This window comes from Diadema setosum, chromosome 14 (assembly GCF_964275005.1).
Source record: "Diadema setosum chromosome 14, eeDiaSeto1, whole genome shotgun sequence".
In the NCBI taxonomy this organism is placed as follows: Eukaryota; Metazoa; Echinodermata; class Echinoidea; order Diadematoida; family Diadematidae; genus Diadema; species Diadema setosum.
Window position 1 is genome coordinate 36,756,794 of NC_092698.1, and position 15,748 is coordinate 36,772,541.

The 15,748-nt window shown below is 37.8% G+C and overlaps 1 protein-coding gene across 1 annotated transcript in view; it reads left to right on the plus strand.

Moving 5' to 3' along the window:
- Nucleotides 1-15,748, plus strand: part of LOC140237424 (uncharacterized) — a 35,356-nt gene that overhangs the window by 6,650 nt on the left and 12,958 nt on the right. The window contains exons 2-3 of the mRNA XM_072317346.1: nt 14,225-14,388; nt 15,488-15,626. Coding sequence (XP_072173447.1) covers nt 14,225-14,388; nt 15,488-15,626 — 303 coding nt within the window. The remainder of the gene's footprint in view (nt 1-14,224; nt 14,389-15,487; nt 15,627-15,748) is intronic.

Sequence of the window (15,748 nt, forward strand, 5' to 3'; positions counted from 1 at the left end):
AGACGCGGTGTGCATTATGGTCCCAGCTTGGAACGTACGGTATAGTATAGTGAAGACAGATTATGCTTTATAGGATGATACCAAACATGACGACTGCTATTCTAATATTACAGAATATAGGCCTAATCAATTAAAGTCGAGTGTCCTCACATTTTATATGAGCATTATTCGAGCTTTGAGATGATAACATATCTAATATTGCAGAAATATAATCGATCAAAGTTGAGTTTCCTTACTATACCTTTTGTTCAACCGTAAACATGATACCAGCCATGACGACTGTTATTCTGATATTGCAGAAATATAATCGATCAAAGTAGAGCTTTCTTGAGGACCCTACCTCTTGTAAGAATTGTTTAATCTTTTATAAGGTGATACCAAACATGATGACTATGAAACGTCCAAGTTATGTACAGCAAGAACATACAATACGATGACAAACTGGGAGATGGTGGTAGAGTGTCTTCTGATCTTGAAATAGTGTTACATTCTAAATGTCAGATGTTTGTATAATGGCATGAATGGTGACTACCTTACCGTTGGTACAAGCGTATGAAATTGGGCATTTAATTGGCATTATCGAATGCGTCGTTAAAAGTCTCCGCATAGTGTAGTCAGTGCGAGCGTATCGTAAAAGACGGAATTTCTATTGTGATATGACACTATCTGAACGGATTCTTGGACAGTTAACTCCCACAGTATAGAGGATGCTAGTTGCCATAACCAAGTTCACAGAAGTAAATCTACATTTCCCTTCATCTTTTATCGCTTTGTATGCGCTGCATCAATTTGACTGATATCACCGTTATATCATGAGCTACAGCTCCATGGTCATATTTGAGAAAAATCGATATGAAAGTAGAATTCCTTCTTTCAAGGATTTTGAAAGAGCACGGAGGCAACTTACGAGTTGTTGCGACAAAATTATGCTTAGAAAGGTCACTAATCTCAAATGTAAACACTTTCTGCAACCTTTCATCGACCTACAAGCACGAGAGGGGGGGGGGGGGGGGGCAGAAAGGAGACCCCCCCCCCTTCATCACCACCATGAAACCGTGGTTAGATCTAGGGTTTTTTGAATGTCTCTCCTCCCAGTTATAATCAGGAAAGTGGCACTTCTTTCCACCTCCTGCTTTACTGTATGGCCTCCATCCAGGTCATTCCTCACCTTACGTCCGTCTCGGATATTGCCTTGACCCCTTTCCTCGGTCCCCAGTAAACACCCTCTTCTTGAAGTTGAAGTTCCTACTGCTTCGGGACTGACTTGATGGCTATTCTTTTTTTTTTTCTTTTTTTTTTTAAGTGGAACTCTGCTCCACGCATCATGTTCTCGTTAATGGGGGTAGGTACAGGTGCACCGGTGAAGTTCCATAAGATAACGCAGCAGTCACGGCGTAATGAATGTTGGTAACACATTTTGACAGCCATGGAAATCGTGAACCCCTTAAAAACTTGCTACTGGTCATTACAACTCTAGAATAATTTGATGGAAAAAAGCTTCCTCCTTTTCGAAAAAAAAAATTGTCATTTGAGGTTTCAGTAATCTTTGCAAGTTTGTAAAGCTGCGCATGCTCTACAAAATCATTGCAAGACATCTTGGGACAAGTTTGAACCAAATTTCCCAGGTTTTAACGCTGTATTTATGTCAACTGCTTCATAAGATTTGTTATATATCCTGCATCTGATTCGTTGTTAAACGTTATTGTTTATAATAATCATAAAGTCTATCTATTCTGTTCCTTTAGGATCGAGACATACAGATATTACATATTATGCTTTCCTTTTCGGCGTTGCTTGCTATCTATTAAGAACTATCCCAGACTCTCAATTCTAGATGATCTTGCAAATCGAACACGAAACTTAAAAATCTTGATGAACAATCAGAAATAATATCTGTATATTTCAGGAGGCGTGCACATTAATTTATCTTATTAATCTACATGTAGAAGGGATGAAATTAGATGAGAACGTATAGTAACAAACTATTAGATTAACCTTTTCAACTTCATACAGTCATGTCAAAATACTTGCAATCCAGTTTCATGAACACTATAGTTGTTGCTACTTCGGTGCAAGGCTCTGACAAGCTTTCTTGATTGTCGGAAACAAAGTTTGGAAGAAAGATTTAATATGCATAAAGTTTGACCGTGGAGCTATACCTGTATAGCTCCATGATTCGACCGAAAACACGTCTGTATAGCGTGCAGCTATTATTATGTTATAGTGTGCAAGAGAGCCACGCATTCTCCCAGCGGTTGGTACTACAGGCAAGCCCATGCAGTACGCTCTCACTGACAAATGGCCAAAAATATTGAGTATATGAATTACGTTACTTCAAAGAAAATTACAGATTGGTTACTCAGTTTTGTAGAGTGAAAATTCAGTGAATTTGTACTGTACAAGTGAAGAGTGTGAAGTGTTTGAAACGATGTATTGTTTTCGTTTTGTTTGTGTGGATGGGTAGCTGTTGTATCTTTTTCTTTTTATCCAGATTCATTTCTCGGCACAATCCGAAACTAGACTTATTAAACATATTTAAAAAGTATTAAGGATGGAAGCGTCTGGCCAGCTCCGCGACCGTGAACCTTTCCTCAGGCAGCTGTTCTTTGCCTTCTCTCCGCGGCCTTACCGTATATGGGCATGAGAGAATCCGCGGTAAAAGTATTTTAAATGTCACCGTTATAAAATTATGAATATTCATAGGCCTCATCACTCCTCTCTCTCTACGGAGGGCGGGATTTGAATTACGATGGCTAGAATGGTTACTGCTGTTTTCTTTATTACCTGTTGTTAAAAGGCTTCGTATCTTTTGTGGGGTAATGCCCATTATGCCGTTGACGTAGATATCTTTTTTTTATGTCAAGTTATTAGAAACAACAATTACAGAAAAGCTTTTATAACCATGAATAGTTAGCTTCGATAACGTATGAATGTATCTAAACCACCGGTACAAGGTCTTGAACATACTAGTCTTGTTTCATGTTCACGTCCTCGTATTTTTGTTTTCCTCTGATTCTCATATACATGTAACTAAAGCTGTAGCTTTTCATAGCACGCCTGTTCGTTGATCAGACACAACCCCTATCTCTTGTTCTTCGTAATTTACTAGCCCTTGATTATTTAAGCACCTACCTATTAACGGTTTGAATAACTCAGTCACCAAGATGATCGTCTGTACACTAGACTAATAAAAATCTAGTTTTGCCAGGAAATTTCGGATAAAAGATCCATGACTTCGCACTTTGCAGAAAGGTGACTGGTGTAAATTACCTGAAGTTACAGGTAAACAAACACATCTTCAACCTGATCAATAAAATGTAACACGATGGCCCATAGGAGTCTTCGGCGTTGTACGTTGAGTGTGCTCCGCTCGCGTCTCATTCATGGCAGTATTGGTATATATAGTTGGTTTTGAAAGTCAAAGTCACATTGCAGTGAGAAACATAAACGCAAGGGACTTATTAAAACATAATTTCTGGTTTCAGCTTGGTTTTTATCAAATGTTCAAAATGTGAAGTTCGCACGATTCGTAATGTCATCTAAAATCAAGTCAGTCCTCAGCTACAGGTAAATGACCCGGCTTGTTTTGATTGAGTTAAGTACTCATCCAAAACAAACCTGGCGTGCTAATGACCCTATAAAGTCAATTAGCCATGACGATTTCGTTAATGATTAACCCATACGTGCCGACATGATTGTCAAGGGTATTACCATATTGACCGCCTTCTTTTAAAGTGGCGACTTTGGTGTTGTCTGTAGACACCAAACAAACTCTATCTCTCTCTCTCTCTCTGTAGAGCAGATCTGGAAAAAATTAGTCGACCAACTTGACGGTATTAGATTGCGTCCCTGATTTGAATTGCAGCAATGTGATGTTGTGCATGAGATAAACTGTAACGCTGCTTTCAATTCCAAATGCATTCATGATGGAATGAAGGCATCATGACGCAATGAAAGCATCAAGACGCAATCAAAGCATCAGTATAAGTATGTATAGTGCAATGGCGAGCGTGCTGCCTGTGGTCCCATTCCTCAATATCATACGTCATATAGGGTCATCATCTCGTAGGAGATTAAGGTACAAGAAATAATGCAAGGTAAAAAAATGATAGAGGTATAGGCCCTACAACCTGTACTTAGTGTTAAGTGCACTAATCTCCGATGTCAAACATCGTCTGTCCTTGTACTATTGTTATCACGATGTACGAAATAACTGGGCTGGGAAGTCAAGTTTGTTTACGGTAATACTACCTAGTGTTGATGCAGGAGATGATTGTATTGCTAAACTGTGGATTCAACTGACTCTTTGTTTGATTTTTTTTTTAACTCGGTCAAGTAGGCACGGTGATGAGATTTACATTCTTACCTCAATACGCCACCTGCTTACATTAGCTTTGCGAAACATTCTGTCTTGAGATACACTCGCAATATAGGTTTACAAATAGGTGTAGATATGAATTACGGAGGTCAAGAAGAAAGCAGAACACGATTGTCTTCTGAATTCGAATGGAGTGCAATATATTCCAGGTATCTCGTCAGTTATTGTATTATCGTAGCAGGCAGAATTAGCTAAAAAGTCAATGTTTTGAGTTGAGTTACCTGGTTGCAGTACTGACTATTCGAGTTCCGTGATTGCTTTAAGAAAATACATGTACCATATTACAAAATGTGAGAATCAATTACACTGACATGCAAAATATTCCTCTGATATAAAATGTGCTTGATTGAAATCAAGTCCGTTTCCTAATAAGATTAGCGAATTCATACAGGCACCAGGCATTAACGGTACAAGGTAAGTTTCTCACATGGTCATTCCCCTGCGAAATATCAATTCAGATGATTTCCTTGTCTCGAATTCGACAAGAAACAACATGTAAATGATTTTATTTTCAGACCTGGTGATCGAATTTTGATGAATAAACAATAATTCTCTTTCATAGGTCCTTTGGAGAAATCACAATCACAGTATAGATAGCTGTCATCAATATTTATCATGTTTATAGAAACAGGAACCAATAAATATTATTTTTTTCACGTATATGGACAATAAAAAGATTGGTGAATTCATCATCATCATCATAAATCATATGGCCTAATTGTACAGACAGATTCACCAGCAAGTTATGAAAAAACGAGGAAGATGAAAAAGGAAGTAGAAAACTGATAATTTCAACTATTCGTTTTAATGCAATTGTTTTACGGTTTTCGGTCACTTGTACTGAAACTCAGTGCTTACCCAGCTTAATTCATAGATCCCGTTTAATAGGATGTGTATTGAATCTTCTACTATATAATGTACCAAGTTATGTTGAAGGGCAAAACTACTTTTTTGTGTCGGGAAGTCTGAATAGTATTGCAGTCACGCTGCTTCCTCCCAGACCACTGCCGCTGGTTGGTCTATAGGACAGGAAACCGAGAAAGAACCACAATAAAGAGCTACTTACAAATAAAAGATAAATATGAATGGACTGAGGGGATTGAATGCTAGCCAAGCAGGAAACAAGTCCATCTGCGGGACGCGGAAATACTAAAAGGAAGTTACTTTTAAAAACGGAATTGTAATGCGTTGTTAAGATTGGACGGGGGTAAAAGAAAACATGATTCAACTGTATTTTGATTTTTCCTTTTTTTTCCCACAAAACGGTGAGATCAGTTTTTTTTTTTTTTAGAATCATTTTGATTTGGGTGAGAAGATGGTATCATCCTCTCATAAATTATTTGTAGAGAAAAGTAAAGATTATCATGAAACCATTCTCGTCACTATACCAACTAATTAAGTTATTATAGAAATAAGTTCTTACATATAAAAGTTTAGAATAACTTGAAGTGGAATATGTCATTTCCTCTTTGTGATTAAATTTCATTCAATTAAATCTATTTCATAAAGAGTTTTGTGCATGACAGATCAGTGAGTGAGTTGTGGCATCATAACTTGTTTGGTATGTGTATAATTGTTTAATCAAACGCGTGAAATTCTGAAGTTCTGCATTTTCTGATATAGCGTCTACTTTTCGGCGCAGTTGGTTTTCATCTCATCATCCCAGACAACATGAACAGGAAGTGCAGTATATAACTTTAAGATCCCATCGGTGGCCACACTTAGCATGAATCAGGGAGGTGGGACGAAATACTCATCTCCCTTTCTGAAATGAAGAATTCTGTTTTTTTTTTTCACAATGACTGCTAATCTTTTTGTGATTTTATGTGATTGTTAATGATAATAATAATAATAATGATGATGATGATGATGATAATAATAGTAATAATAATAATAATAATGATAATAATAATAACAAGAACAATATAAAATACATTTATTAGGCGCTTAATACGGATGTTTCTAAGCGCACATTGTGCAGCAATAAAACAGTTGATTGAATAGAGAAGAAAAGATAGGACACTATAAGCAAGAGATGAGATGTAGAGAGAAAGAAGGGGGGGGGGGGGGAGAGAAGGCAGTGGAGAGGGTGGGGCGGGAGTCAGGGGGAGGAGATTCGCCGTGGAGGCCCCGCCCACCGCGCTCTCCTCGCACTCAGTTACAAGCACAGTCCCGCGGGAAAATATGAGGAGAAGGAGTCTGGATGTTCGTTTCCTGTGCCGCCTCTCCCGTCATCCCTCGCAGGGTTCGACATGGGGTCGTCAAGAGCGACCAAGCAAACAAATAACATGATTCAGTCCTTGAAATTTTCTAAAATATTCATAATGCTTGTTCATAATCTTCATACTTCGTAAACACTGGGAAAGCAGGTCATGGCAATGTAATTATGTCACTCTACTAAAACAGTTCAGTTGGAAATGGCGGGAGATGTCGAGATGCTGGCTGGAACTTTTTCAAAATCAACCGGAAATTACGCAAAATACAACCCAATGGATCGACCTTTAAAATTCCAACCTTGTTATATTACAGGAGAAAACACAGTGAATGATGGTTCGAGGTCTTTACTGGCTGTCACTTGTTCTTCTCGTTTTTTTTTTTTTTTTCACCAGCCCAGCTATAATTGCCACTAGCCCGACTACCACCACTACTACTCCTACTAACACTAAAATGTTTATACTACTACTCCAGCACTTCTTCTACAACCACTACTTTTACTCTTGCTACTACTCTTTCTGCTTCTTCTATATACTTTTACTACTTATACTACTACTACTACTACTACTACTACTACTACTACTGCTGCTGCTACAACAACTACTATTACAACTACTTTACTGTTTGTAGGCCTACCACTATACTTTTACTTACAACTATGACTTCAACCACTTTTCATATTATACTGCTGTGTTAGTCACACTGGTGTAGATGCTTCTACTATTCTGCCCCTTTAATTTAGGAAGTACCTTTATCATGAGTGCAACCTTTTGTGATGTCACTACTCTGTCCGCTGCTATTGGATTTATGTGCGAAGTATATTACCACCATTACTGTCGTAATAATCATTACGATGTATTTTGATGCATCCCAACAACAACAACTATACAACAATGTAGGTAAAAACTAATCCTGTTACTGCTACTTTGTTGCTCTCTATATGGACCTATTCCTCCTGCCTCCTTCCGGCAAAGTGTAAAGAGATATTTAGGTTGGAAGGGTAGAGATAGATAGGACAAACAGGGAGATAAACAGGACAGTGGAAAAGGATGAAAAAGAAAAGAGACAGATAGGATCCACTGGGATAAGATATCATCTCTATGAATTGACGAAAAATCTTTCTGAAAACCAAAACCAAATGCTCTAATGTTGCCTTAGACAAAATTCTACAGGGAGTTAGTATTCCTTTCAACCTAACATTGTTACAGTTATCAAAAAAAAAAAAAAGAAAAAAGAAGAAGAAGAAGAAGAAGAAAGAATAAGATGGATATACTGTGTTGGAGGGCATCGTGCGCGTTTAGACGTATATTTGGTTACAGAAGAATATTGAGATGAACGAAAGTAAAAGGTCAGACCCTGGTCTACGGCATGCGATGACAGCAAGGCGGCATACGACTCGGGACTGTCATCCAGACTTCGAAACCTGCCGTGCGCCAACACATTTTGAAGAGACATTGTCACACAGGATCTTCCTAGACCAAAGTGAAAAAAAAATGGGATGGGTGCCCAGACATTAATTTGGCGATGGTTGGGCAGTAGTAATAGGTCTTCTTGCGAGACTGAAGAGGATATCCCTGGTAAATTATGCTCACGATATTATTCTAATCAAAAACAGGCAAGAATTCTGACTAAAGGACTGCCTCGTCCCTGTCAATGCGGACGATTGTTTTGATGATCCCATCCCAAACCGCCCGCCTCTCCGTGCTCTTCAAACCGCTGGATGTTGCCAAGCTCACGGCAGTCGGATGAGCCTTGACACACAGCGCGTGTGATAGGGTCGTACGAGAATGAGGTGATTTGTGTTTTGGCGGAAGTGTGCGGCAAGATCGATTTACAACCGACTTCCGGATTCTCCTCCTACGCGGACAGACGGATTGCCGAGCAGCCGCTGAGCAGCAAGGAGACAGAAACTCAACGTGTTCATGATGGTGGCGCAGTGTGAACCACTCTGAACACAAGCTGAGAAAGAATTTTTACCTTAATATATCACATGATTTAAGAATAAATAAAAACAAAATCATGGAGGAGAGGATTAAGGCTGATAGTTAACAGTAAAAATTGGTACATGTGACATTCTAAAATCTATCATAACGAATGCTTTCGATAAAAATATACCTCCATAATCAGATGCTATTCTATAGCCATTGGTAAGCATGTAAGGTTTACATCAATGCAATCTGGCACGCGTCCAAAAACAACAATAACACTACTACTCCAAATGCTGCTGCTGATGATGTTGATATATAGATAATATTAGTAATGATAGGTAATAGCAACAACAACATCAACAGTAACAACAATGATAATGATGATGACGATACTATTACTACTACTACTACTACTAATAATAATTATTATTACTATTATAATGATAATAACAGCTTTAATACTATCATACGAGACAAAATGATAAGAATAACGGTCATATTAGTGATCCATTGTAGTCTCTTATAGTTGTTAACAACAAAATCACAAAGGGTCCAGGACCTCAGGTCGATGCCATTGATAGGTATCCATCTCTATAAGTCAAGAGAAACAGCACAGGTAAACACGATATTTCCCTCAAAGAGTATTAACACTACAGCAATCCACTATCATAATTTATAACAATACTCCCACTAAAATTGTGACTAACATTCAGGATTCGTTACACACAAAATGTCAAGATGTATGAACATTGATTGTTTTGTATGCTCCACGCTTCCGTTATTCAAAATAAGAAAAATGAATGCATGTCTTGACATTGGTCGTCGCTGAAGTAATTTGAACTCAATTTTATAGAATTAATGCATGCAATTGATTTGCAGCATTTAGTACGGGAGGGAAAAAATATGTGTAGCTGTTATGGAGCATACTATAGAACCTGCCAGGCATGCCGGGGAAGTTGTGTTGTCAATACAGCACATACAAGAGCTTCAATCCTTTAACATTTATGTTTCAATTCTTTTTAATCCTGCGCTCCGTCGGAGCCATTAAGGTCCGGAATGTTATGCTGATTTATACAGAGACTCAATAAAAACTATGCGGAGATAGTGTAGCCGCGTTTGGAGGCTGTAGAGATGAGACGTGCTTTTATTTCAATAGATGGTGATGCAATTTAGAGAAATGTAGATCCATCCTACTCTATTAAATGCATGGATGTAACGGCACGATGTACGGCGCAGAGCGGCTGTATTGTCATTGTTGTACGTCGAAAATGCGCATGGTTAACAGTCTGAACTAAACATGCGAAATCACAGCACACACACAGTTTACTGTTTAGTCTTCATTAGTGACGCCACGTTACACTCGTCTGCTACCGCTTGTCTGGAGGAGTGTTCAAGGGTTGCCCTTTGCCAATATTACTGGTACTTTTTAGCTACTCTTCGAGGTGGCCACGTTTTGAAGCTTTTTGAATTCAAGGCTATTTTTCATTCTTATGGAGATATTCTTATCATCAAAATTTACCGTTGATATGATAACAGAAAACGGTAGGCCTTCAACTATGATTATGCACCTACATTCATATAATCTACATAATACATGTACGCACATACACATTGCATTATTTTGAAAAGAGTGACGTTTTAGCGCAAATTCGATATCATGGAGTTTCCATGATTTATCAGACATTTCATTTCTGTACACATGACAATAAATTTTTATTTGAGCGAGTTCGCGTGAAGATAGATATTATCGTGAGTTCCTCCACAGTCACGTGCTTAACTCAGACACTGTTCGTCAGTTATTCCTATTGAAAAAGAAACAGCTCTATAAACAAACAAACAAATAAACAAACAAACAAACAAACAAACAAACCCAAACATATCTGATTGGTCCTGCATGTCGCTGTGGTTAATGAAATTAAGTTATCAAAACTATTATTTTTTTTAAACTGATGTTCAGCTATGTTGTCGCCTATGTGGATGATGATAATGATAACTCTAAGTCAACTTTAATCAATATCAGATTTTACAAGTTTCAAACATTAGTGACACTTGGGGATGCATCTCAATGGGCCACTTATTTTCCATTGCATTCTAATATTTATTTTTTCTGTCAACCTTCCAAAGTGTGCATTGCTATTTTTTTTTTCTTTAATGAGATTGTATGTATAGTTTGATATACCTCATGATACTTTTATTCTTTTTAAATGATAATGATAATAAATGACAATTAAATGGTGTTTCAATGTTTGTGGATGAGTGGAAATAAATGTCAGTTGAGTTGAATTGAATTGAATTTCTTTGCAAATCATTGCTCAAGATGAGGACATGTGACATGAAATGCATTCCCGTGTTGGGAGCACACTCAAATCACACTTTCATTCTAGTAAGGGTTTCACTGTGGAAAGTTTGCCGTCTAAAAACAGAGAAGCGGAAGTTGAAGCTCATTTCTTCAAACTCGTCTGTTACGAGAATGCCACCGGGAAACGCACTTGAGACAAGAAAAAAAAAGAAAAGAAAAAGAAAACCAAGCACACAAACAAACAAGCAAGAACAAAGGAAACACTCTAATCTCGTGATGAAATGTACGACCAGTGGGTTTATTCTCAACCAGCTGAAATAAATCTTGACCTTGAGAGGAAGCTTAGATCAGGCTTCCATTCCAGCAATTGGCACGATCATAGTAACCCCAAACTATCCGCGATATCCTTCCGCTTGAAATTCTAACACATCTCTTTTTTTTTTAATCTCCTTAATGTAGACAGTAAACATCACTGATATTGCTCAGGCATTGTCACATAATCGACGGTTATGATAATTTGTGGATGTGATATATATAGAGGAATGCAATTTACGAGATGGAGTAAAGAAACTATGAAATCGAAAGTGAAGATAAATGCTACGCATTTTCTTGCATCGCATCGTTATTCTTATAACCACCATATTGATAGTCGGAAAGAAATATTGAAAACGTTGATTGGAAAAAGGAAGAAGTGTCAGTTCGCGCTTGAATTGATTACATAAACGACAATAATCAAGAAATCAACATTTCGTATCAGCGTTCTGCGAACAATGCTCTTTCATATGAATACGAATACCATATATATATATATATATATATATATATATATATATATATATATATACACATGTATGAGATTCAGATTCAACGTTGTTTGCTTTTAATGTGCGACAAAAATTCCAATAAGCGATGATTGATACTTTGATGATGAAACGCACTTGCAGTCTTGCATCGCTCATTCACAAACTAACTCGGGCAAAATAGCTGTGAACATGCTTACAAGAAGGAGATATGGTATTAATGTCACATAAAAACTATACAAAGAAATGTCGGCAATTCTGAAGGATATTATGTATCTTAATGTATGTTACGAAATGACAGCCCAGGTGTATTGTTCTTCTCCCACCATTCTGTGAAGAGCTTTTAGTAAACTTTCGTTTTCTAGCTCCTCTTTCAACTTCTCCACCAGGTAATTGTGTTCCACTGTTTATTATTAAACAATAAAAAGGAACTGACAGAGTTTTCCATGTCATCCGATTCAGCCATTGAGTGTCAACTGCAACATCCGCTTCTCTGAAAACAATGACTTACTTGAAAAGAGTTGATTGTTTCTCCGCTATACAGCAAAATGAAAGTTTTACGGCCTCCCGTATGTAAAAAGATCCTCTATCATAAGCAAACCACTAACAAAGCTTTAAGGATATCATGTAAAACATACCACTTTCTTTGCAAACACATTACCTTGCTTGTCTTCCTCTTTCTCTTTGATAAACCGACTACCATATCTCAATTGCTAACGATAATCTTCGATGTAATATCACGTGATCGTTTGGTTTTCCCCTTTCACATTCTTTCTATTCTTGACATAAAGTTGTCCCCTATCTGTTTACGTATAGCTATACCACAATTGGAGTATAAAGTTGACACAAAATGTGAAAGCGGCTAAAAGCTTCGCAGCTATCCGACCATGATGACGTTACAAACAGATCATCTGATTTTATTGAGACAATAAACTTTCATTTCTCGGCATCGATTTATATGATCCTCTCCCTGAATGCAAAAGTCGAAGCATGACAGAGATTCAATAATTCATTGTACTTAATGGAATGCATGCAAACACACTTCATATGGTTATTGTTTTACTATAAATCATAAAAATAATTCTGTTACTTATTCGATAACCCCGATATAGGGTGACAACATACATATAGATTCCATGAGTTCTTGGGTAAAGCACCATTCTGATTTGCACAATTTTGGCACTAGATGTATTGAGAGAAAATAAAGGTTATTGCTATAATATTCCTAGCTCAAAGAGACTAAGCATGAAAGGCGTTTCTTCCTCTTCTTCTTTTTCTTCGTGACAGGCATAGAAGGTTTCCGTCTTCTCGAAAAGGTTGTCTGTCTGTGCAAATGTTTTCACTAAGTTATTGTTTACTCAATGGGGCCCGTTGCATAAAAGTTACTATTTGGTAACTTTGATTGCCATCTAATGGTAACTACCATGGCAACAATACTCCACAGCCAAACAAAATCAAGAATTCCATGGAAGTTACCATTGGACAATGTTGGATGGCAAAGTTACCATAATTGTAACTTTTATACAACGGGCCCCTGGTGATGTGTTCGAGTCTATCATAATTGGGTGTGAGAGAGTGGGTGGGTGTGAGTGTGTGTATGTGCGTTTGTCTTCTTAGTGTACATTTTCAAATAGGTATTGCTTCTTTTCTTATGAAATAATTCCATATTCGACATACTTACTTTATTCTGACCATGACTTTGAATTGTATACATGTTTTTATCAATTTTAGTCGCTGGGGAAGCGATAACATGTTTTTAAGTTAGCAACCACCGGAGTGGTTGCTTTAAATGTCCTCTAAAGGCAATGAGGATAAGTTGCCTAATTACCTACGGGAACAATCGTTGCTACCAGTGGACTCTTATCAAGGGCTTCAGGATTGAAAGTCCATGTTCTTAAAGGGAAGATAAACCCCAAGAACAATGTGGATTGAGTGAAAGCAGCAACATTAGTAGAACACATCAGTGAAAGTTTGAAGGAAATCGGACAATCGATGCAAAAGTTATGAATTTTTAAAGTTTTGGTGTTGAAACCGCTGGATGAGGAGACTACTAGAGGTTATGACGTATGAGTGGACTACAATATCAAGAAAATCTAAAGAAAATACTACAAAAATCCATTTTTCATGAAAATTACAAATTCCATCAACTTGATATTGACATATGTTAAGGGTAGCAATTATTCCCCCTGCTTTCTGAAAGCGGTTGGTCCACTGCTCTTTCATAATTCTAGAAAAGTGAATTTTTGTTGAATATCCTTTATATTTTCTTTGTATTGTTGTCCACTCATACGTCATATCCTCTAGTAGTCTCCTCATCCAGCGGTTCCAACACCAAAACTTTAAAAATTCATAACTTTTGCATCGATTGTCCGATTTTTCTCAAACTTTCACTGATGTGTTCTACTAATGTTGCTGCTTTCACTCAATCCACATTGCTCTTTGGGTTTACCTTCCCTTTAACCATTCATCAACCACACTGCATCTTCACTGATGTATGCTCATAGAGGGTTTTCATACGACACTGACTTGACTGATTTCTGTACACTTAAGTTCGTTTAGTCCGGCCCTGTCATTTTGGTGTTATTTGATTATCACATCTCACCAGGCTTTCCAGACTGTGAAGTCGTCTGCCACTTTCTCGCTGAAGCTGGTGAGCTACTCCAATCTTGCAAATCGGGAACTAGATGGAGACTGCTGTGACACAGTGTGGCTGTGTAAAATTGACAAGTGCGACCCCCGATTTAACATATGCCTTCATCGTCAGGGCAGGTAAGAATAAACATGATTGTGTATATCAGAAGAGCGTCTTCAAATTCGGTTTCTAACACAGTTCCATGACTGACTAGCAATGATTCCCGACCAGGGCGTTCTTTATTTTCATTTCCCACTAACTTCAGTTTAAGAATGTCTTGTCTCAAATTTTAAAGGCAGGTATTTAGTGCTACATGATTTGCTTATTATGTTATGTATCAGAGAGTATGCACAATACTGCTGATATTTTCCTGCTTGCTAGCTGTAGTTTCAGATTAACGACCTGAATTTCCAGCTGTATATAATGTGCCTTTCCCATTTATCGTTGTCTTGCTTTTGTTTTTGTTGAAGCAAGTGTTTCTACTACTACTTCTACTTACTTTATAGAAACCGGCGTGCTGGAATAACCATCAAAAACTGCAAAGAAACAAAGAAACATACAGAAAACAACCACTATGTTGCAGAGTCATGATTGGAGCGATCGCCGTTGCCATTGTCCCTGTTCTTCTAAATTGATTATTAGTAATCATATACTCCTCAAAAAGTTTGAAGCATTGCCACCTTGTCTCAGTAATAATGGAGACATGCTGTGGTAACTACAGGCAGATTGTTAAAATCTTTGTAAAACTTAAACCCTATCCGTTATGATTATAATGGCTTACATGGGGGTGATATGCTTTAGAATTTAGGGTGTGGTCAAAATTAAAAAGTTTAGCAAGTCCTCATTTTTCCTTGTTGATGAGTGAGTTTCCCAATGTCTATTTGATTGCTATGCATTCAAACATCAGCATTAACGTAGAAACTTGTGCATAGGCAAACACATAAACAAAAAAACATGTGATATGGGCATATAAAAACAGGACTCAAGCCATCTAATGTATCAGTACCTTCACCACATTAACAAATCCTTAAACAAATTAAGTGGCAGGGTCTTAATTTGCGTGGATTTTCACCGTTATTGTCACGGGGATACATGAATTATACCAGATATATAACAATGACCAGATAACAGGTGTATATTACTTTTAAGTGGTGATTTGCACGGTATAAATCATTGAATCACATCCTATATGGAAAATCGTCACCGTTTATATTTTGGCGGCTTTCTCTCTCGCAGTTCCAACAGCATGACGGCGTGTGACCACGGTCGCATCACTACTGGCTTGGTGCAGGACAACGGACAATCTTTCTCCTTCCCCGCTGTACTACCCACCAATATTGCAAACCCCATCCGCCGACAGCTACGTAGATGGCAGGTAGGCCGATGCTTCCACAGTCCCTTGTAGTGGATAATTTTAGTCCAGCGGAAGAGTGGTATATATACACGTAATGTTAAATAAGTGGGTAATGTTCAGGGTTCGCTCCCGCCAGGTGCGGA